Source organism: Mercenaria mercenaria, chromosome 13 (assembly GCF_021730395.1).
Source record: "Mercenaria mercenaria strain notata chromosome 13, MADL_Memer_1, whole genome shotgun sequence".
Classification (NCBI taxonomy): Eukaryota; Metazoa; Mollusca; class Bivalvia; order Venerida; family Veneridae; genus Mercenaria; species Mercenaria mercenaria.
In genome coordinates this window covers 22,375,000-22,400,506 of record NC_069373.1, presented here as the reverse complement: position 1 = coordinate 22,400,506, position 25,507 = coordinate 22,375,000, and the positions used below count along the sequence as shown (strand labels likewise).

Below are 25,507 nucleotides of genomic sequence, written 5' to 3'. Positions count from 1 at the left end.
CAAGGTCACAATATTTATTTTTATTACAGTGATATAAAGTATATACACACTCATTCATTCTGCTGTTGTAGCTGTGGAATGATCATCATATGTTTGGCAGTGCAGGAGATGCAGAAACCTACCTGGGAGTACTTGATGCTGTGTTCATGGTGTCCTATGCCGTGGTAACTATTTTTCATATGTTTTGATATATTAAGACTATGTTAAACTAAAGCAGTTGAGCCTTCTTGATAATACCATTGAATTTATAAGCCAGTTTCAGGCTACTGGTATTACTAATTTGAAATTTTACTTAACAGATTGTGTTTCCAGACTTATCTTCAATTTCAACTTTATAAAATGTGACCTTGGGCGACCTTGGTCGACCTTGGTCTTAAACATCATCTTTATAATTTGTGACCTAGGGTGACCTTGGTCTTCAAATTCATCTATAGCTTGTGACCTTGGACAGTATTTACTATAAAACTTGTGACCTAGAGTGACCTTGGTCTTCAAATTCATCTTTGTAACTTGTGACTTTGAGCGACCTTGGTCTTCAATCTCGGTTTATAACTTGAGACCTTGGGTGACCTTGGTGAACTGGCATTAGTCACACTATTGTGTAGTTAGATTTAACAATCTACTTGCATATATTTTAATGAAGCGTAAATACTTGAGTAACTTGACTACACTTTGAGAAGTATTTTTAGAGAACCTTGTTTTTCCCACACTTTGCTTTTAGTGGTCAAATTAAGTAAATAAGATTTCATATGCCCTATGTTTGATCCAGTTAATTGGGGCGTAATTTTGCAGGAACCTGATATTAAATATACGTCATTTTAAAGGTCTCATAGGGTAGTAGTTGGATCTTTTACTAATATTGTCAGCATTATGACAAAAATACAGTTTTTCCATGTTAATCAGGCAAACTAACATGCTCCAGAAAACATTTTTTATCTTCAAAATTTCTCTTAAGGCTGATCACTACCAAATAGAATGGAAGCCTCGGCAGGTCTAGTCACAAGTAGTCCAAATATAAATAGTACTAATCTTTTTTCCTTTCCTAGTGCATTTTCTCGGCAGCAATGTGCTTACTTTTACCCTACCGCGTTTCAGTATGTATCACTTTGCATTCTAATGAAATCAGCATGTTCCTATCGCATGCTAGATAAAAATGGCGGCATAAGAATTTAATGTCACGAAAAGAGAAATTGAAAGAAGCGAAAAGTAGTAAATTCAGCGGGTTGTTTTTAACGAACTGTAGTTTTCTTATATAAAAGTTAACACCCCCTTTTCTTTTTGTTTTTCTAAAGTAGCGATCTAGTTCTTTATGGGAATATAAGTCTCTGAAAATCATATATACTAGAAAATGTCGAAACACCGTTATGAAGTGAGTGGATTTTATATGAAATAAAGAACAGCTGGATTTAGTGGTGTTCAGCCTATAAGGGGCAATACATGTTATTTTCTGAAACCCCTCGAAAATGAATGGAAATGCCATTAATCTATTCTTTATGATGTAAAACAGTAACAAATGGCTGAAAACGCTTAAATTTCTTGTGTTTTTGGAATTTAGATTGAATTTTCGACCAGGTGGCACTATTTTGGTTCGTTTTAGGACCTAGTAAATGTCTTTTCTCGCATTTTAGCACTTCAGTTGTGTAATTAATATTGAAATTAGCATGTTTCTGAATGAAATGACAAAACTCGTAACAATTAAATGGATGTTAAATGTAAATTCCACGAATAAGGTAAAATTAATTGAAATATTGCTTGCACAGGGCTAAATTTTGCATATTTTTGGGGATGGGGGTGACCTGTAATGAATTGTCATTTCTCTATATTTTCTCAATATTTTGCACCAAAACAAAGCAGAATCATTGTGAAATAGGTGTACCTTGAGAATGAATGCAAATTCATGGAAAAATCAAACAAAAATTTTCTCTCATAGGCTGATCACTACCAAATAGAATGTAAGCCTCCGCAGGTCTAGTCACAGGTAGTCCAAATATAAATAGTACTAATCTTTTTTCCTTTCCTAGTGCATTTTCTCGGCAGCAATGTGCTTACTTTTACCCTACCGCGTTTCAGTATGTATCACTTTGCATTCTAATGAAATCAGCATGTTCCTATCGCATGCTAGATAAAAATGGCGGCGTAAGAATTTAATGTCACGAAAAGAGAAATTGAAAGAAGCGAAAAGTAGTAAATTCAGCGGGTTGTATTTAACGAACTGTAGTTTTCCTATATAAAAGTTAACACCCCCTTTTCTTTTTGTTTTTCTAAAGTAGCAATCTAGTTCTTTATGGGAATATAAGTCTCTGAAAATCTGATATGCTAGAAAATGTCGAAACACCGTTATGAAGTGAGTGGATTTTATATGAAATAAAGAACAGCTGGATTTAGTGGTGTTCAGCCTATAAGGCATTTGACTCGTAATAGAGTACATCCTTTTTGAAGAGTATTTAATTCCTACCATAAACCTACTTTGACTGCAATTTTCAGGGGGCGTAGATTCAAGCCTAGGTTCAAGCCCCACTGGGACCAAAATTTTTTTTCTCCATATTTTCCTTTTTTCTAGTAAGTTTTTACTTCTTTCAAGACTTATTATAGATGTATTGTACAAAAGTGGAAAATTTTCATTTTATAAGCGATTTCTTGCTGTTCAGAGTGAATTTACCTCTGAATCGGGAGGGGTAGAGTTAGACATCTTTAAAAATACTGAGTTACGTGCGGTAAAAGTTCTCTATTTTGCCTTCATTCTTTAGATTACTTATTATGGAAGAAATGCAGGTAGGTTTTACTTCTGCCCCAAGGTTATTTTTGAATGAAGTGAGTAAAATTCAAAACAGACCCACAGGATTCGACCTTATTTTTTTAATGTTGGAGTTAGAATTCTGTCTCATTATATCTGTTTACTTGAGGCACCCTAGAAAAAATAATATTTATAGTTTTATTTTGTGTTTTATAACTGTTTAACAATAGTTTGATGTTTCTTTTATCAAAATTAATGCTGTAATGAATTCTCTGCAAACGTTTTAGATAGTGGCCATTGCATTGAAATTTGTCTCTACTTGAGCTGGAGGAAATTCCATAAATTATACAAAAGTTACAAAAACGGCATGGTAAAAGTAGTTTAAAATTTGCAACACAGTGCGAAACATGGTCATCTTTAAGAATATACGAAGCAAATGCATTACTATTAGGGGTCCAATACCTTAATTTGTATAAAGACATGTAAATTACAGATTTATTTTGTAAGATTAAGATATAAGCTATACTTCATTTAATAAGTTTCTAGTGGTGGTAGGATATTCTGGAATTTTAGGTTTCCTTTAAAATGTCAGAAATGAGTTTCCCAATGGTAAAACTATGGCCCATGAAACTTTATAAAAACTTTTTTTTTTAAATTTCATTAATTTTTTACGTGGAAATACATCTGTATTCCTTTTTCAGTGAGATATTCTTCGTAAGATTTATAATAAGTAATTTATGAATAAAGTCAAAAATGAAATGTTTTAAGAATTTTGGTGTCAAAATTTTTCTCGGGGAAAAGCAAATTTTAAAAAGAAATCTTTGAAATTTTCAGGGACTGTACATCAGTGGAATTATTGGAGATAGGTAAGATTGTAGTTTTATTGTTAAGCTTGATCTTTGCACTGCAGTGGAATTCTTGGATATAGGTATGATTGTTGTTAGGTTACCTGAGCACGAAGTGCTCAAGGTGAGCTATTGTGATCACCCTGTGTCCGGCATCTGTTGTCATGTGTCGTCAATAATTTGACTGTTAACACTCTAGAGGTCACAATATTATCCCAATCTTAATGAAACTTGGTCAGAACGTTACCCTGAATAAAATCTTGTACAAGTTTATTACTGTGTCATCTAAGGTAAAAAACAAAGTCACTAGGTTAATGAATAGGAAAACCTTGTAAACACTCTAGAGGCCACACCTTTTACCTCATCTTTATAAAACTTGGTCAGAATGTTTTTCTCCATGAAATCTAGTTCAAGTTTGAAAATGGGTTACTTGAGGCCAAGAACTAGGTCACCAGGTCAAATCATAGAAAGACTTTGTTAACACTTTAGAAGAGGTTAATCCATTTGATCCTCATAAAAAAAGTCAGAATGTTTGTCTGCATGAAATAAAGGTCAAGTTCAAACTGAGTTAATACCTTAGATTTTAAACTAGGTCAAATTATAGAAAAAAATTCTTAATACTCAAAAGGTCACATTTTCTACCCAATCTTCATGAGACTTAGTTGGAATGTTTATCAGTTCTGTTTTAAATGTAGGATAAATTTGTAACTGGGTCATTTGGGAAAAACTAGGTTTTAGATCAAGTCATAGAAAAACTTTAGAGGCAACTTGATTATCGTAAGTATTTGTCAGAATGTTTGTCTGTATGAAATCTAGATCAAGTTCAGAAATGAAGTACTTAAGGTCAAAACCCATGTCACTGGGGCAAGTCATTGAAAAGCTTGGATAATGATTACCTTACTTACATTAAACATGATCAGAATGTTTGTCTCTATGAAATCTAGGCTAAATTAGGTGCTCGGTTATCTGGGTTAAGAATTAGGTCAGGTGTGCGATACAGGGCCTTCAGGGCTCTCTTGTTTTATTGTTACGCTTGATCTTTGCACTTTAGTAAAGCATTAATATATAAAAACATACAAGAAATTAGTGATGCTTCTTGTCACAGGGGTCCATATAAATAGCTTACACGGAAATAATTAGCAGGAAATAAAAAGCTTTGATAGTCTCTAAATCTTACATACAGACTTGTCTCAAGTTGTTCAGTCTTGATTCTTCTGATAGCAACTACCTCCCACCAAAAAAACCTTAGAAATATATGAAGATACAAAAATTTTGTTGTTTGTGTTTTGCAGTATAATAGTTGAGTTACCGCACATGTATTTATTAAGAATTAGACATAAAATGTTGTGTTATGATCAATGAATTATTATATATTGCCGATATATTTCCAAAAATTGACCTTTTCACAATTTAATGTAGCATTACATATAGCAGCCCAGCTGTTTCTAGGTTGCAATAAAGTCAGGCTAGGCTTTGACAGATCATTTATATGTTGGAAATTTCTAGAATTTAAAATGTCTGTTTACCTAACCCTTAGCCTGCTGGCGGCGATTGGTTTTGCCTTTGCGACCAGTGCAGACCAAGATCAGCCTGCACATCCGTGCAGGCTGATCATGGTCTGCACTGTTCGCCATTCAGTCAATAATATTTTGGTATGCACCCCTTTTAACAGCTAATGGTACTGTCCAAATTGAATGATGGACAAGTTCATTATAGAAATTTAGCAAGGTAAGGGCTAAATAGCTCAGTTGTGTTAACCTTGGGAATTCTGACAATGAAAAGTGTTAAAAGGCTACACAGAAATATGCTGTTGTAGAGATATTTTTTTAAACAAAAACCGTCGATATGAAATAATTTGTTGCTACTGTATATTCCTTATCAAGTTCTTTTGACTGATTTAAGGTCAGTATGACTTTGGATGTATTTTAGGGCCTTATGAGCAGAAAATATGTACACATTTTGTTCACTCCAATGTAATATTATGTCTGATCCAAATTCTTTATTAAGGGATTAATTGGTATTGTAACACGAGCTATTCTACGATAGAAACTCTCAACTATTGAGGCCTTTTTAGTAGAAAAGTTAAAATACCGAAAATAGAAACTAAACAAGAACAAGAGAGCAAAAATTTTGAGTCTTAGAAGAGATTATGCCAAAAAACATTGATAAGTTGAAAAAAGGGCATAACTTTGTAAAAATGCAAAACAGACTTACAGGACCTGCCATTACATAACTGAAATACTGTTGAAAAATGGTGTTAAACCCAAAACAAAAGTGTTATGGGACTTCTGTTATAACAGTGAACAAGTATGTGAAATTTAAATCCATTCTTATTTGTGGATACTTAAATACCAGCTTACATTCAAAGCTTAACCAGTTCTAGACGCAGACCCTGATGCAGACTCTGACAGATTTGTGAGTGCAATAGCTCTACCTATTCTTTGAATAGTCGAGCTAATGAAATAACTTTTAAAGTCATGTTGACTGTCTTTGTTTCAGATTTGAGCTTAGAAAAGTGCTTGCATTAGGAATGTGTAGTGCAGCAGTTTCTGTAAGTAGAATTATTATGTGGTTAAAAACTTACAAACATTATTGTCTGTAAATAGAATTCTTACATGACCATGAACATTATTGTCTGTCAATACATGTCTTTGGCATCATGAAATGATGTTACCAGACTAGTAACATAACTTCCCCTTACATTTTTAGCTCACCTGTCACGTAGTGACAAGGTGAGCTGTTGTTTCACCCTTTGTCCGTCGTGTGTCAACAATTTCTAAAAAAAACCTTCTTCAAAACCACTAGGCAGATTTACACAGGAATGATCCTTGGGTGGCCCCCTTTCAAAATTGCCCAAAGAATTGAAATCCATGCAGAACTTTGGTTGTAATGACAACAGAAAGGAAAATCTTTAAAAACTTCTTCTCATCAGAAACTATTAGCCGGATTTCAAAAATATTTTGTAGAAATGATCTCTAGGTGACCCTCTACCAAAATTGCCTAAGCCATTCAGATTGGGTAAAAAACATGGCCGCCAGGGGGCTGGGCTTATTTTCTCTATATGGCTATATTGTAAATTTCAAAAATCTTCAAAACCACTGGGCAGATTTACACGAAACTACACAGAAATGATCAAAATTGCCCAAAGAACTGAAATCCATGCAAAACTGGTTGCCATGGCAACCGAAAGGAAAAACTTTAAAAATCTTCTAGTCCAAACCCACAGTAGCTAGGGCTTTGATATTTGGTATGTGGCATCATCTATTTTGTCCTCTACCAAGTAAGTACAAATTATCCCCCTAGGGTCAAATATGGCCCTCGAACATTTCATATTTGATTTATTATGCCCCCGGCATCTACTGATGCGGGAGGCATATAGTGATTGTCCTGTCCATCCGTTCGTTCGTCCATCCGTACGAGGTTAACCAAATGGGACCGTTCCGTCTAGCATCAATACCTCTAACTAGAATGACTTGATACTAATGCAGATGTAATCTGTGACCATTCCTCATCTTCAGACATCACCTGACCTCAGTTTGACCTTGACCTTGAACTTGACCTCATTTTGGACTTATGTTGCTTTGTATCGACAAGGATGCCACCGGGGGCATCAAGCGTTTATTGAACGCAGCTACTTGTTTTTCTGGAGTTATGGCACTTCATTGGACTTTTGAATATTACAACTGCATCAGAACATTGTGTTTACTCAACTCCTGCTACAGTTTCCATTCATTTGAAATGAAACTTGGTATACATCATCAGAATGAAGTGGACAAGTCATTTTGTCTGGACCTTATTGTCCACTTAAATTTTCTGGAGTTATGGCCCTTTTTGGGTCTTCAAAACTACAACTACATCAGAATGTTATGTACACAATTACAGCTACATCAAAATGTTGTGTACTCAGTTGCAACTACATCAGAATGTTGTGTACTCAATTGCAACTACATCAGAATGTTGTGTACTCAATTGCAACTACATCAGAATGTTGTGTACTCAATTGCAACTACATCAGAATGTTATGTACACAATTACAGCTACATCAAAATGTTGTGTACTCAATTGCAACTACATCAGAATGTTATGTACACAATTACAGCTACATCAAAATGTTGTGTACTCAATTGCAACTACATCAGAATGTTGTGTACTCAATTGCAACTACATCAGAATGTTGTGTACACAATTACAGCTACATCACAATGTTGTGTACTCAATTGCAACTACATCAGAATGTTATGTACACAATTACAGTTACATCAGAATGTTGTGTACTCAATTGCAACTACATCAGAATGTTGTTTACTCAATTGCAACTACATAAGAATGTTATGTACTCAATTACAACTACATCAGAATCTTGTGTACTCAGTTACAACTACATCAGAATCTTGTGTACTCAGTTACAACTACATCAGAATCTTGTGTACCCAATTGCAACTACATCAGAATGTTGTGTACTCAGTTACAACTACATCAGAATGTTGTGTACGCAATTACACCTACATCAGAATGTTGTGTATGCAACTCCTCCTTCAGTTTCTAACCAATTAAAATGTAACTTGGTATCCATCATCAACATGAGATTTTTGGTACTTTCTTATCTGAGTACTTTTTTGGAGTAATTGCTCTTTGCCTTGACTCCTAAAATTTCCATCCAATTGAAATGAAACTGTACATCATTAATATAAAGTGGACATGCACATATTTTCATGTTTGAATATTTTTCTGGGGTTATGGCCCTGCTGTTAACTTTATTCGTTTTTCTGTCTGGCATTGTTAGGAGGCATGTTCTCAGAAATTAAATGTCAGAATGCTGTCAAACTCTACACACGCCATTGTAAGTAAAAAACTCTAACTTACATTTTGTCAGAAATATTCCTGTTTGAAACACGAGATTATTTTATGAAAGTTTTGCATGTTACAAAACAGGTATTGTGGAAACTAGAGCACCAAATGCTTGCAAACATCAACACAAGTTTTCTTCATCATCAGCTGATATTGCTGAGTAGGGTTGATAACACTGGCTTACATTTCACAAAAATGCACATTTTTTCAACTTACACAATTTTGTTAAATTTTAGCGGAATGGTTTCAAATACTAGAGCATGCTGTCATTTAAGTTTGTTGGTACTGTGTTACAGGTATTCTTGTTTGGGTCTGTGTTAGAATGGGCACACTACTACAACAAGTACCTGTATGTGACAGTGTGGATATTCAATGGACTACTACAGAGTACAGGTTGGCCTACAGTGGTTGCTGTAATGGGTAACTGGTTTGGGAAATCTAGGTGAGGAACGTATTACAGAAAATCATGTGAAATATTTGTGACCAAGCAGTATATGTTGTAAAACAGTTTCTTTGACAGAGTTCTTGTTCCTGATTTATCTTTCATTTCTCCCTGTATCTAAAAAGAAGTATTCCTGCATTGTATTGTTATGCCCCCGAAGGGAGGCATATTAGTTTTCAACTGTCCATCCGTTCGTTCGGTCGTTAGTTCGTTCGTTTGTCACAACGTTAACTTTTTGCATGAAGGCACTTTACTCGCGAACTACTGCACCCAGGACCTTCAAACTTCATATGCTGATAGTACTTATTGAGGACACGACCCCTACTGACTTTGGGGTCACCCGGTCAAAGGTAAAGGTCACAGGGGTCAATGTTAACTTTTAGCATGAAGGCACTTTACTCGCGAACCACTGCACCCAGGACCTTCAAACTTCACACCCTGATAGTACTTATTGAGTACACGACCCCTACTGACTGGGATCACCAGGTTAAAGGTCAAGGTCACAGGGGCCAATAATAACTTTTTGCATGAAGGCATTTTACTCGCGAACCACTGCACCCAGGACCTTCAAACTTCACACCCTGATAGTACTTATTGAGTACACGACCCCTACTGACTGGGGTCACCAGGTTAAAGGTCAAGGTCACAGGGGCCAATAATAACTTTTTGCATGAAGGCACTTTACTCGCGAACCACTGCACCCAGGACCTTCAAACTTCACATGCTGATATTCCTTATTGAGTACACGACCCTACTGACTTTGGGGTCACCAGGTCAAAGGTCAAGGTCACAGGGGACAATGTTAACTTTTTTCATGAAGGCACTTTACTCGCGAACCACTGCACCCAGGACCTTCAAACTTCACATGCTGATAGTACTATAACAACCTTCAGTTGTTATTTATATCTATGTGTGTTTTTTATTATACAATAAGACCTGAAATTCTATATTATAAACTTTTAACGCCTCAAGAAAGCTAGATCCTAATATTGAAAGAACTGATAGGCATTCCGATAGACATATGACAGAACTGATAGACATTCCGATAGACAATTGATAGAACCGAAAGACTTAGTCAATCTTCTTGAAATCAAGTTCCATTTGAAAAACAGTTTAGTTCAATAGCCACATTATCATTATGTAACATTTTAGTCACTTTTAGTTGATGTTAGACTGATATATGCATGATTTCTTCAGATTTTCTCAAGAATATTTTGAGATTTAACGCGGAATCTTTCACTTCCGGTTGTCTGTAATGCTAAGTTTTCCAGCAATCTTTACAGTATTCTACAGTAAAGCTGAAGTAATCATTATTTCAAGGTTTTTAAGTAAGGTTTTTACCATCATTCTGTCAATTTAACTTTTACTGTAGCATATGCTATAGGCTGTTTTCAGATCGATTCTGCTCAAAAGTTGAGTGAGCGCCATATTTTGAAATGTCTTTCGCTCACTTCATTCGTGAAAGACATATGTCTTTCGCCCTCTATCTGATATCTGATAAAATAAGCAGTTCTACCAACCTTAATTTGCATGGATAAATTCCTTATATTCCAAAGCATCCATTTGTTTAATGATAGATAACTTTCAACTGGTTACATTTATGTATTTCATCACTAAAGATATTTCAACTGCGAGATGTCTTTCAAGATGGCGGCATTCTGATAGATTTGCCAGAGATGCTGGCTGTAACGGCTCATTTCATTGGTCAACATTTTTAGACCGCGTTTTTTCATTGGTGTTAGACTTTTCTTGCCAGACTTTTTTTCTATAAATATAAGTGTGTCACTGGAAAAACCTTAACCTTCACACCTACGTAAAAAGTATATATTGAAACTAGACTACTCTTTGTAAACTGCTACGCGACTAGTAAAACTTAGTCGTGACTTATTGTATGCCTGATAACTTAATACACCTATTTTAATGAGATGTACAGTTAATTATCATGGTTCAAAAGTAGCTTAAGTGGTAATGAACATCTGATTATAGATATTTTGAGCTGTTTACATCAAAATTACCAATATGTGATGTATTGCTAAAGACTACTGAATCAGTTATTAAGTTAGTAAAAACTTCCAGCAATCTATATTGCTCATTACAACCATGAACTTAAAACTGTGTTGACTTTAATTTCTTCCGCCTGCCATTACTGACTTAGCACCTACGGGTGTTACAGTACTTATTGAGTACATGACCCCTATTGACTTTGGGGTCACTAGGTCAAAGGTCAAGGTGCTGCGAGGGCATTGGTCACCATTAGTGACAGCTCTTGTTTTATATAGAATATATATTAAATGAAGGCAGTTTAGAAATTCTCACCATTTCCTTATGTTAGAACCTGCAAATTGTTATCACTGCAGCATCCATAAAACATCACTAAACATTATTTTTAATCAAAGAAAGTTATACTTTACCTGCTTCATAAACATTTTGGGCTGCAAGTAAGTAAACAATGTCTTAATTTGAGATTTGACCAAAGTTCAGGTGGGCTTTGATATGTTTTCTGTTTCAGTCGTGGTCTGGTGCTGGGCTTATGGAGTGCATGTGCTTCTGTTGGCAACATAATTGGTGCGTTGATGGTATCTCAGGTGTTGCATTATGGATATGATGTAAGTCTTAGGCGGGGTGTAGTCAAAACTTGGAAACAGAGTTTATTATACCCATTGATACAACGTATATGGGGGCTGTATAGGAGTCACATATGTCCATCTGTTCAAATTAATATCTGCTCCATATCTTAACCACTGGGAAGATTTTCATAAAACTTGCATCAATTATTTTTCTTATCAAGACGATGTGCAAAGCACATGAACCAACTCATTAGGTCCAAGGGCAAGGCTTCACTTGGTGGTCAAAGCTCATGTAATCTAACCTGTATCTTAGTCTACCTCTGTATCGTCTAAACTGCTTGGAAGAACATCTGTTGTTTACCTTATCAAAACACCATGCAGAGCACATGAACATAGCGGATAAGTCCAAGGCCAAGGGCACAGAGGTCAAAGATCATATAGTTTTAATTTATGTCTGCTGCATATCTTCTTAACTGCTGGAATAGTTTTCATAAATCATTATTTATTAACTTCATCAAGATGACAACCTAGGCTAGTAGATGAAAGGTCATGATATCAACATTTAACTTTCCCACTATCAAAATGGTGTCTGGGGGTATTAATCACTTTTAGTTATGACTCCAGATTTCAATTGATTTGAAACTGTGTATGTTTAATCTTGCCATTGGGAATGAATCTCACTTTGCTGTCTGTAATTTACCTAAAATATTTTATGTACGATATAAATGTTCAAACTCACTCTTACATGGAAAGATTTGAGCATTTTTTCTCAATTTCAGTTTGCATTTTTAGTAACATCAACTGTCCTTTTTGCTGGAGGAATCATCAATTTTTTTGGTTTGCTCAACTCACCTACAGAATTGGGTAAGTTTATTTTTCTTGTTTGCTTTATGCAGTTGAAAGAAGAAAATATTAAAAAGAGTATTAGTGTGGGTATGAGTCATCCTCAGGGTAACTCTAGCCTTAAGTGATATTAAATACTGAAAATCATGAATTTATATTAAAGTTGTAATTTTATACCCCCATAAAATAAAGTTTGGGGTGTAACATCATAAAATACAGTTTGACTTTGAGGTCAAAGGTCAAGGCCACAATGGACTGGAACAGTTAAACGGTTTCTGGATGATAACTTGAGAACACGGTCCAAGTATCATGAATTTTGGTTCACAGGTGTAACATCATAAAACACAGGTCAAGATCGACTGAGCTCGGTAGGTCAAGGTCACAAGGACCCGGAACAGTTAATCTGTTTCTTGATAATAAATTGAGAATGCTTGGGCATAGGATCACGAAAGGGAGGTTGGTCATCACCAGCAGAAGGTTCCTATTGATTTTGAGGTCAGTAGGTCAAAGGTCAAGGTCACAGTGAGCTGGAACGGTTAACCCATTTCCATCAGTAACTTAATAATGCTTGGGCCTAGAGTCATGATTGGGCCAAGGATCATGAAACTTAATAGGGAGGTTGATTGTGACCAGCAGATGACCCCTATTAATTTTGAGGTTTGACTTTGACATTGGCTTACTTCTGTGACAAGGCCATATTTTGGGGGTATAATTCAGCACTCCTGTGACAGCTCTTAGTTGTATTTGTGTTGTAAGGTACATGTAATTATGTCTCCAACGTGTAGTGGGGGAAGCATATTAAGTGCTGTCTTTCTATCTGTTAATCAGTCTGGCACAAAGTTTGTCCAGGCAATACCTCCAACACCACTGGGCAGATTTACACTAAACTTCCCAAGAGTTGTAGTTGCCAGGCCTAGTTGTATATATTGTCAGTATTTTCAGTAGAGTTATGGCCCTTGATTAATCAGATTTTATGATTATTTTGTCTCTTCTCTTATAATTATTATTATCTTTGAAGAGCCCACTAAACCACTCAGTGAGGGCCACTTTCAAACTTCACAAGAATGTTCCTTTTGTGGAACTCAGCCAGTTCAATGTCATCTATGCAAAATTTTAATTACCATGGCAACCAATTGGAAATACTTAAAATATTCTTTTCAGAAACCACTTGCCAGATTTCAAAATAATTTTATCAAACAGTTCATTGGTTGAATCTACCATATTCCTTCAAGCCATGTTGATTTGTTTTAAAAATCTGGCTGCCAGGGGGCTGGGCTAGTTTTCTGGATTTGGTTTATAAAAATCTTCTCTGGACTCCCTGGCCAAGTAATTTTCCACAAGTGTTTAATTGATTTCTTGTGTGATCATCAAAGAACCTGCTTCTGATCATTCATCTATTTAAAAACATGACCATCAGGGGCAGGGCAGGTGTTCCTTAAATGGCTGTAGTGGAAGCTTTGAGAATCATCTTGTCAGAAACTGCTAACATGATTTCAAAGTAATTGCACACAAACGTGCTAGGGCCAGTGAACTTGTACCAAACACATTTAGATTATTCCACTTCGTTAAAAATTATTTTATACATGTAACTTTTTTTCATGCATTTGAAGTACCCTTTATTTGATCATACATTTTGACAATATTTGCTGTACTTGATGTTTGTTGAAAACAGTTTCATTAAACACTTTTCTCCCGCCATGCCATTGATGTGTGGTCATCTCATTCATGCTAACAATACTCAAATTAAATATGACTATTCATATGTTTTTTTAGCTCAGCTGTCACATAGTGACAGGGTGAGCTTTTATGATCGCCCTTCGTCCGTCTCCCGTCTGTTGTCTGTCCACAATTTCTTGTGAACACGATAGAGACCACATTTTGCAATCAATTTTAATCAAACTTGCACACAACTTGTATGGGCATAATATCTCGGTTCCTTTCAAAAACTGGCCAGATCTCTTCATTGGTTCCAGAGTTATGGCCCCTTAAAGGGCCATAATGTACTGTTTTTGGCTTGTGAACACAATAGAGACCACATTTTGCAATTGATTTTATTTAAACTTGCACACAACTTGTATTGCCATAATATCTCGGTTCCTTTCAAAAAATGGCCAGATTTCGTCATGGGTTTTAGAGTTATGGGCCTTTAAAGGGCCAAAATTTGCTATTTTTGGCTTGTGAACAGGATAGAGACCACATTTTGTAATTGATTCTGTTAAACTTGCACACAATTTGCTATTTTGGCTTTTGCAGCCATATAGAGACTATGGTTTGATTTGATACAGACTTGCAAAATATCTTTAACAACAATAGATTTTGGATTCCATGATGAACTCGTCAGATCCAATCATGGGTTCTGGAGTACGGCCCCTGATTCACCCCTGAAAGGGACAGAATTTGTTAAGTTTTACCTTGTGAACACGATAGAAGTGACATTTTACATTTGATTTTAACCACACTTACACACAACTTAAGTCACTGTAAGATCTTGGTTCCTTTCGAAAACTAGCTGGTTTCTGTCATGGGTTCTAGAGTTACTGGCCCTGAAAGGGACAACATTTTCTTTTCTTTCAGCCATACAGAGGTTTCATTTATGCATTGATTTGATACAAACATGCACAGAATGTTTATCTTGATGATCTCTAGGCCAGGTTAGAAACTTGGTCATGTGGGGTTGTAAAGTTGTAAAAGTTCGGTGTGTGATCGAGGGTCATCATGGCCTGATTGGTTTTGTATATATCTTTAAGAAGTTAGATCTGTATGTCAGATATTCATTTGTCAGGGATAGTAAGTTTGAGCACTTTACTTTCTCAGATAAATCAATGTAAATGTCGGGATGTCTTGATAATCCTTTTTTTTGCAGTGCAAACTGTAAGATTCTAATTATTTATACTATTTAGGTTTAAAAAGTCCAGATGAGATAGAGGATCCAGACTACCAGATTACTGTTAGCACTTCACAGATAGATACTGAGATAGAGGAAACTGATCATGATACAGGTATACAGGTTCTGAGATAGTAAATCAGGTACTCACATACAGAGATAGTGTTACAGGTATACAGGTTCTGAGATAGTAAATCAGGTACTCGCATACAGAGATAAGTGTTACAGGTATACAGGTTCTGAGATAGTAAATCAGGTACTCGCATACAGAGATAGTGTTACAGGTATACAGGTTCTGAGATAGTAAATCAGGTACTCACATACAGAGATAGTGTTACAGGTATACAGGTTCTGAGATAGTAAATCAGGTACTCACATACAGAGATAGTGTTACAGGTATACAGGTTCTGAGATAGTAAATCAGGTACTCGCATACAGAGATAGTGTTACAGGTATGAAGGTACTGTGGTAGTCAGTCTGGTACACATGTAGATAGTAATAAAAGGTATGCAGATAGTCAGATAGTCAATCTGGTACACATGTACTGAGATAGTAACACAAGGTATGCAGGTACTGAGATAGTAAATCTAGTACACATGTACCAAGATAGTAAGACAAGGTATGCAGGTACTGAGATAGAAAATCTAGTACACATGTACCGAGATAGTTTACAAGGTATGCAGGTACTGAGATAGCAAATCTTATACACATGTCTGCAGAAAGTAATACAAGGTATGCAGGTACTGAGATAGCAAATCTTATACACATGTCTGCAGAAAGTAATACAAGGTATGCAGGTACTGAGATAGCAAATCTTATACACATGTCTGGAGAAAGTAATACAAGGTATGCAGGTACTGAGATAGCAAATCTTACACACATGTCTGGAGAAAGTAATACAAGGTATGCAGGTACTGAGATAGCAAATCTTATACACATGTCTGGAGAAAGTAATACAAGGTATGCAGGTACTGAGATAGCAAATCTTATACACATGTCTGGAGAAAGTAATACAAGGTATGCAGGTACTGAGATAGCAAATCTTATACACATGTCTGGAGAAAGTAATACAAGGTATTCAGGTACTGAGATAGAAAATCTTATACACATGTCTGGAGAAAGTAATACAAGATATTCAGGTACTGAGATAGCAAATCTTATACACATGTCTGGAGAAAGTAATACAAGGTATTCAGGTACTGAGATAGAAAATCTTGTACACATGTCTTGAGGTACTGATATAGTAAATCTAGTATACATGTACCGAGATAGTAATACAATGTATGCAGGTACTAAGATAGTAAATCTAGTACACTTGTACCAAGATAGTAATACAATGTATGCAGGTACTGAGATAGTAAATCTAGTACATGTCTGGAGATAGTAATTCAGGATATGCAGGTAGTGAGATAGCAAATCTAGTACACATGTTTGAAGATAGTTATACAAGTTAGTTAGGTACTGAGATAGTAAATCTAGTCATGTTTGGGAGATAGTAATACAACAATGCAGGTACTGAGATAGTAGATCTAGTACACATGTACTGAGATAGTAATACAAGGTATGCAGGTACTGAGATAGTAAATTAAATACATGTCTGGAGATAGTAATTCAAGGTACTGAGATAGTAAATCTTTTTAGCTCATCTGATTTTTTGAAAAAAAATGATGAGTTATTGTCATCACTTGATCGGCGTCGACGTTGCCTGGTTAAGTTTTATGTTTAGGTCAGCTTTTCTCCTAAACTATCAAAGGTATTGCTTTGAAACTTGCAACACTTGTTCACCATCAATAGCTGACCCTGTACAGCTAGAAACATAACTCCATCCTGCTTTTTGCAAGAATTATGGCCCCTTTTGGACTTAGAAAATATCAGATTTCTTGAATAAGTTTTATGTTTAGGTCAACTTTTCTCCTAAACTATCAAAGCTATAGGTCAACTTTTCTCCTAAACTATCAAAGCTATTGCTTTGAAACTTGCAACAGTTGTTCACCATCATAAGCTGACCATGTACATTAAGAAACATAACTCTGTCCTGCTTTTTGGAAGAATTATTGCCCCTTTTGGACTTAGAAAATCAGATTTCTTGGTTAAGTTTTATGTTTAGGTCAGCTTTTCTCATAAACTATCAAAGATATTGCTTTAAAACTTGCAACACTTGTTCACCATCATAAGCTGGCCCTGTACAGCAAGAAACATAACTCTGTCCTGCTTTTTGCAAGAATTATGGCCCCTTTTGGACTTGGAAAATATCAGATTTATTGGTTAAGTTTTATGCCTAGGTAAACTTTTCTCCTAAACTATCAAAGCTATTGCTTTGAAACTTGCAACTGTTGTTCACCATCATAAGCTGACTCTGTACATCAAGAAACATAACTCCATCCTGCTTTTTGCAAGAATTATGGCCCTTTTTGGACCATGGGTAGGACAATTTTTCTATTATGCAAAAAAATCAGATGAGCGTCAGCACCTGCAAGGCGGTGCTCTTGTTTAATATTTTATTGGGTTAACGTCACACCGACACAATTTTAGGTCATATGGCTATTTTCCAGCTTTGATGGCGGAGGAAGAACCCAGGTGCCCCTCCGTGCATTATTCCATCATGAGCAGGTACCTGGGTAGAACCACAAACCTTCTGTAAGCCAGCTGGATGGCTCCCTCACATGAAGAATTCAATGGCCCCAAATGAGGGAGATAATAAATCTAGCACACAAAAGTCATGTCTGGAGATAGTAATACATGCTATTTTGGTTCTGAGATAGTTAATCTAGTACAAATGTTAGGAGACAGTAATATAAACTATTCAGGAACTAAGATAGTTAATCTAGTACACATGTTTGGAGATAGTAATAAAAGTATGCAGGTACTGAGACTGATTTATGGAGATTGTAATAAAGTATGCAGGTACTAAAACACATCTATGGAGATAGTAATACAAGTATGCCGGTACTTAAATATATATGATTTCCCATTCAATAAAATGATAATTTTCATGAGTTAACTCGCATAATCCACTCCTATCATTACTTTTTGCAAATACAGTCAAACCTATTTTAAGCAGCCCACTATGGGAATGACACAGTCTGGCTACTTAAAGCAGGTGGTTGCTAAAGGCAGGTTAAAATTAGGAAGTTGGCTGACTGGCTGCTTGTGGCAACAGTGGCCTCTAAGTCAGGTTTAACTGTACTTGACAATATAGAATGAAAATATATTACGACTTTTTTTTTTGTGTGAGGGAGGTGGGGTGGGGAGTGGGGGGACTCTTTCTAGATCTCCTGGATCTAAGTATGGCTACATGGAAATCTTTTGAATGTGTCTACTGAAAGCACAAGCTTGTGTTTTAACAGTTTTACACAAACATTTCATCAGTGACATTCCACTAAATTCCTTCAGATCTTACAGCTACATTAAAAAGATGACTGCCATGGGGCGGGGCAAGTTTTTCTTATTATGGCCATCTGGCCAAATTTCAAAATAATATCTCACTTAATATCGAAGCCCAGATGAGTGATGTAGGGCCGTCTTGTTTAGGGTAACGATAGTAAAACAGTTGATAGGGTGGTGGGACCTTCTTGTGTACTGGTACTGTGTCATGGAGGGCTCAGATATTGACTACAGAGCTCAAATATTGTAAAAGAAAATTTCTGTCTAGTTACTCATTTTGTCGTAAAAAAAACAGAAATCGTTTTAGTTTTACTTTGTTTTTTCACATGTATTTGTTGCTGTAATGTAATGTTTGAATGAAGCCTTAGTTTAAATGTATTTTATTCAGATACAGATCCTTTACTGGAGGGGACTGATGATGTCAGAGTTATACCAAAGCCCAGCAAGGAAGAAGCACTGAGTTTCTGGAGAGCTTTATTATTGCCTGGTGTACTTCTTGTACGTATAAATTTCTGTTATATATACAGTCAAGTGAAGACTGCACTTAGGAAATGAAAAAAAAAGTGGTCGTTATGGACAAATGGTCTGTAAAAACAGGTTAATTAACATAATTTATGGCAAAACAGAAAGATGAAATAGTGGCTGGTATGAACAGGATTTATAGCAGTGTTCTTTACAAGGAGATGGTCTTTAGGTGGAGGTGGCCTTAACAAGGAGGTGGTCTTTATTTGGAGGTAGTCTTTAGCACAGGTTTGACTGTATAAATAAACATGATCTTAATTGATGATGTGACTGGTTATATTGTTTAGGAGTGTTATGAGTGCTGGGCAATTTTGGGGTCAGCTCAGTATTGAGGTCATACTAAATAATGTTTGAAATTTTTACAAATTTTCTCTTTTACATTTATGTAAGTAGTTTTCCTTGAACCTGATTTTTGATTTTGGGCCTCAAGGGTCAGTGTTTTACATAGGATTATACAGGGTTTTGCTTTTAAAGCAAAAAATGCTAGGCTTAAAGGTTAGAAATATTACTTGAGACATTGGCAAGTAGTTTCCTGCCCAGTTACATGTGGCCTCTTTGAGAAAAAACAAACACAATATAAATGTCTCTGTACAGTGCTTTTGCATTCATACCCAAGAGTGGCCATTGCCGTGTCTATCCGTCCATCTATCCATCTATCTGTCCACCTGAATTTGTGTTGTGCATATCTCAAGAAGTATTTGACCCATCATTGAGTCATCAAACCTCACAGGATTATCATTCGCCGTGTGAAGTTGTACACATGGTGTTTTATTTGGGATTTCATAGCTAGACCAATATCTTTAGCTCACCTGTCACGACGTGGCAAGGTGAGCTATTGTAACCGCTTGATGTCCGTCGTGCGTTGTCCGTCAACAATTTCTAAAAAACATCTTCTTGAAAACCACTGGGCAGAATTACACCAAACTCACAATGACAGATTTTTGGTGGGCCCCTTCTAAAATTGTTCAAAGAATTGAATTCCATCAGAACTTTGGGTGCCAGGGCAACTAAAAGGGAAAAACTTAAAATCTTCTGTCAAAAACACACAGGCCAGGGCTTTGATATCGGTTGGTGTACATCATCTAGTAGTCCTCTCCCAAAATGTGTTCAAATTATCCCCTAGGGTCAAATAGGGCCCCGCCCCGGGGGGTCACATAGTTTATATAGGCTTATATGGGAAAACTTTGAAAATCTTCTTGTACAAACCACAAGGCCTAGGGCTTTGATATTTGGTATGTAGCATCACTAGCGGTCCTCTCCCAAAGGGTTTGGGTTTCAAATTATCCCCCTAGATCAAATATGCCCCTCCCCAGGGTCCCAAGTTTACATAGATTTGTATAGGAAAAAAAATTTTAAAAATCTTCTGTCTGAAACCACATGACAAAAGCCTTTGATATTTTGTTTGTAGCTTTGTCTTAGGTCCCAACCAAATGTTCAAATGTACCCCTGGGTGAAAAAGGGGCCCCCCCTTGGGGTCCCGGTTTTTTAAATAGACTTATATAGGAAAAAACTTTTAAAATCTTCTTGTCTGAAACCACACGACTTAGTCTTTTGATATTTGGTATGATGCATTACCTAGTAGTACTCTACAAAAATTGTTCAAATTATGCCCCTAGGGTTAAAAGAGGCCCCGCCCCGGGGTCACTTAATTATTATATGAGTTATATAGGAAAAATACTTGAAAATTATCTGAATCCTATTTCCAAGACTGTTTAATAATAATTACCTGATGACCCTAAGTATTATGATGTCACTTGACTGTAGCCTTGACCTGCTGATCTACTTTCTTGTTTTTTAAGATAAGCCTTGAAATTTGGATAACCTGTACAGTTTTGCACACCGATCATAAAACTGAATTGCATTGACTATGAATGTGACCTACTGACTTTCTTAATATTTTAGCATCAGTTTGACATTTGAAACGTGTTGCTCATATTACTCAGGTGAGCAATTCAGGGTCATCATGACCCTCTTGTTTCATATTGACGTTCAAATTTCATATCGGGTGTATGACCTCATTTGTGACGTCAGTTTCATGTATCTTGTCTTGTTTAAAAGTTCTTTTACGGCAATATTTTCAGTGTTACTCAGGCTTAAGAACAAATTTATATCATTTTTATAATAATCTTAAGTATAAATGTGTATGTAAATAAAAAGATTATTAGATTTGCATTGAGAAATATGGACTCGTTCTGATGCGGAACAATATTGCATTCCTAAAGTCGCGCAGTATTTCCGTTGCAGAACTCGTGCATATTTCTCGATACAATTCTAATAACCTATAATCATATGATACTTGCACTCTCTTTGAGATTTTATTGTTTCTATTATATTTCAGTATGCATTTGCTTACTTCTGTTTGAAGTTAGTCAACTACTCATTCTTCTTCTGGTTGCCTTATTACCTGCATGCATCATTTGGTTGGTCAGAATCAACAGCAGATAAAATATCAATTTGGTATGACATTGGAGGCATTATAGGTAAGACAGGTGTTCAGTTTATCTACCCAGTGCTCCTTGATTTTACCCCAGCACTAACTTGTTCTCTACATATGTTCAGTTTATCTACCCAGTGCTCCTTGATTTATCCCCAGTACTAACTTGTTCTCTACATATGTTCAGTTTATCTACCAAGTGCTCCTTGATTTTTCCCCAGTACTAACTTGTTCTCTACAAATGTTCAGTTTATCTACCCAGTGCTCCTTGATTTTACCCCAGCACTAACTTGTTCTCTACATATGTTCAGTTTATCTACCCAGTGTTCCTTGATTTTATCCAAGCACTAACTTGTTCTCTACAAGTGTTCAGTTTATCTACCCAGTGCTCCTTGATTTTACCCCAGCACAACTTGTTCTCTACATATGTTTCATTTTAATCTACCCGGTGCTCCTGATTTTACCCCAGCACTAACTTGTTCTCTACAAAGTTCAGTTTATCAAACCCAGTGCTCCTTGATTTTCCCCAGACTAAACTTGTTCTCTACAAAATGTTCAGTTATCTACCCAGTGCTCCTTGTTTTCCCTAGCACAAACTTGTTCTCTACAAGTGTTCATTTATCAAACCAAGTGCTCCTTGATTTTCCCTAGCACTAACTTGTTCTCTACAATGTTTCGTTATCAAACCCAGTGCCCTTGATTTTACCCCAGCACTAACTTGTTCTCTACATATGTTCAGTTTATCTACCAAGTGCTCCTTGATTTTTCCCTAGCACTAACTTGTTCTCTACAAGTGTTCAGTTTATCTACCCAGTGCTCCTTGATTTTACCCCAGCACTAACTTGTTCTCTACAAATGTTCAGTTTATCTACCCAGTGCTCCTTGATTTTACCCCAGCACTAACTTGTTCTCTACAAATGTTCAGTTTATCTACCCAGTGCTCCTTGATCCAGCACTAACTTGTTCTCTACAAATGTTCAGTTTATCTACCCAGTGCTCCTTGATTTTACCCCAGCACTAACTTGTTCTCTACAAATGTTCAGTTTATCTACCCAGTGCTCCTTGATTTTACCCCAGCACTAACATGTTCTCTATAAATGTTCAGTTTATCTACCAGTTGCTCCTTGATTTTACCCAGCACTAACTTTTTCTCTACAAAGTTCAGTTTATCTACCCATGCCCCTTGATTTACCCCAGCACTAACTTTTTCTCTACAAATTTTTCATTTATCTACCCAGTGCTCCTTGATTTTACCCCAGCACTAACTTGTTCTCTACAAATGTTCAGTTTATCTACCCAGTGCTCCTTGATTTTACCCCAGTACTAACTTGTTCTCTACAAATGTTCAGTTTATCTACCCAGTGCTCCTTGATTTTATCCCAGCACTAACTTGTTCTCTACATATGTTCAGTTTATCTACCAAGTGCTCCTTGATTTTATCCCAGCACTAACTTGTTCTCTACAAATGTTCAGTTTATCTACCAAGTGCTCCTTGATTTTATCCCAGCACTAACTTGTTCTCTACAAATGTTCAGTTTATCTACCCAGTGCTCCTTGATTTTACCCCAGCACTAACTTGTTCTCTACAAATGTTCAGTTTATCTACCCAGTGCTCCTTGATTTTACCCCAGCACTAACTTGTTCTCTACATATGTTCAGTTTATCTACCCAGTGCTCCTTGATTTTTCCCCAGAAACTAACTTGTTCTCTACTATGTCGTTATCTACCCAGTGCTCCTTGATTTTTCCCCAGTACTAACTTGTTCTCTACATATGTTCAGTTTATCTACCAAGTGCTCCTTGATTTTTCCCCAGTACTAACTTGTTCTCTACATATGTTCAGTTTATCTACCCAGTGCTCCTTGATTTTTCCCTAGCACTAACTTGTTCTCTACAAGTGTTCAGTTTATCTACCAAGTGCTCCTTGATTTTTCCCTAGCACTAACTTGTTCTCTACAAGTGTTCAGTTTATCTACCCAGTGCTCCTTGATTTTACCCCAGCACTAATTTGTTCTCTACAAATGTTCATTTATCTACCAGTGCCCCTTTGATTTTACCCCAGCACTAACTTGTTCTCTACATATGTTCTTTTTATCTACCAGTGCCCTTGATTTTCCCCAGTACTAACTTTTTTCTCTACAATTTGTTCATTATCTACCAAAGTGCTCCTTGATTTTTCCCCAGTACTAACTTGTTCTCTACAAGTGTTCAGTTTATCTACCAAGTGCTCCTTGATTTTATCCCAGCACTCACTTGTTCTCTACAAGTGTTCAGTTTATCTACCCAGTGCTCCTTGATTTTTCCCCAGCACTCACTTGTTCTCTACAAGTGTTCAGTTTATCTACCCAGTGCTCCTTGATTTTATCCAAGCACTAACTTGTTCTCCACAAGTTTTCAGCTTATCTACACAGTACTTCTTGATTGTATCCCAGCACTAACTTGTTCTCTACAAGTGTACAGTTTATCTACCAAGTACTCCTTGATTATACTCCAGCACTAACTTTTTCTCCAATGGTTCCTGGATTATTCCAGCACAAACTTGTTCTCCGCAGGTAATTTTTAACTTCCCATAATGATTGTCAAAGGTAGATGAAAACTTGCTTCAGACATACATACTTTGTTCTTTGAAAAGCATTAGATCATTACACTTGTCCTTTTGCTCATTCTACAATATTTTGAAAGAAAGTTTGTTCCCCCATATTTGGTGACATAAAAACATGCTTTTGATGAATAATAAGCAACATATTTTTATTGTGTTACAGATGGAATAATTATTGTTGATGTTTTATTGTGTTACAGGTGGAACAATTGCTGGTGTCATATCTGTAAGTTCTTTTCTCCTTTTAATATTTAGCATTTCTTCTATGACATTGTAATTGCAGCAATGTTTATTTTACCTTTGGGGAAGAGGGAGTATATGGTATTGTTGTTAGTCAGGCCATCAGTCAGTATACTATTTGGTTTCAGATGAATAATTAGAGAATGCTTGGTCTCACAATGGTCAAACTTCATTGGATGATTGCCTTTGGTCAGTACAGAACCCCTTGTCTCTTGGTGTCAGTTTGTCAGAGGTCAAGGTCAAAGTGACTGAGGCTGAAAACAATTACCATTCAGTAACTAAAGAATGCTTTGGCCTTGTCATGGAACTTCATAGGATGATTACATGTGGTCAGTAGATGACCCTTGCTGTATTAGGAGTCAGTAGGTCAAAGATGGATGTCATAGTCACATTTAGACTGAAAATGGGTTCCTCTCAATAAGAAAGAACGCTTTGGCCTTCAGTCATTGAACTTGATAGATTTATTACTTGTGGTCAGTAGATGACCCATTTTGTGTTGGGGTCAAAGGTCAAGGTCACAGTGAATCCAAGACTGAAAAACGTTTCAGCTCTGCAACTTAAAATTGTTTTAGCCTACAGTTGTCAAACTTCATAGGATAATTAAATATGGTCACTAGATTACCTGTATTGTTTTATTGGTCAGTATGTCAAAGGTCAAGGTGACAATCACCTCTAGGCTGAAAACTGCTTCTGCTGATTGATTAAAGAAAAACTTTTGCTGTCATTTTTCATAGGATGGTCGCCTGTAGTGTGTAGATGACACCTTTTGTTTTTGAGATAATTTTGTCAAAGATTAAGGTCACAACAAACAAAATTACATACCCACTTGCCTCAGACAGGTCATCACGGGGGAGTGGGGGTGGCTCATGTGTTTTACAAACAGCTCTGGTTTAAACAGATTTAAGATAATGCCTTTCTTTTGATTGGATATTTTTCTGTATCATTCAAATTTTGTGTACTTGATAGGCACAATATTTATTACTGCAATGAGAAAATTCAATAAAGACAAGGTTTTGTACTCCGCTCGACTCATTTTTTTTCATCAAGGTCTTTTTCTATCCTAAAAGTTTTGCTGACATTTTCAAGACAAGGTAACATTCTTTTCAGTATTTACTTTAATTTAGCTTGATATACGTGTTTGGTTACATATTTTCTGTTGTGACAAA

The 25,507-nt window shown here is 36.2% G+C and overlaps 1 protein-coding gene across 3 annotated transcripts in view; it reads left to right on the top strand.

Moving 5' to 3' along the window:
• LOC123529397 (sugar phosphate exchanger 3-like) overlaps positions 1-25,507 on the top strand; it is a 54,712-nt gene that overhangs the window by 5,387 nt on the left and 23,818 nt on the right. For 2 of the 3 annotated variants that reach the window (XR_008366689.1, XM_045309723.2), the window contains exons 3-12: positions 72-164; positions 3,569-3,600; positions 6,079-6,130; positions 8,724-8,869; positions 11,379-11,475; positions 12,216-12,300; positions 15,180-15,278; positions 18,936-19,045; positions 21,408-21,549; positions 24,302-24,327. Coding sequence is in view for 2 of the 3 variants with exons in the window: in XM_045309723.2 (XP_045165658.2) it covers positions 72-164; positions 3,569-3,600; positions 6,079-6,130; positions 8,724-8,869; positions 11,379-11,475; positions 12,216-12,300; positions 15,180-15,278; positions 18,936-19,045; positions 21,408-21,549; positions 24,302-24,327 (882 nt within the window). In the remaining variant the exon portion in view is untranslated. Of the gene's footprint in view, positions 1-29; positions 165-3,568; positions 3,601-6,078; positions 6,131-8,723; positions 8,870-11,378; positions 11,476-12,215; positions 12,301-15,179; positions 15,279-18,935; positions 19,046-21,407; positions 21,550-24,301; positions 24,328-25,507 lie in introns of all 3 variants that reach the window. The other variant, XM_045309724.2, reaches the window with a different exon arrangement.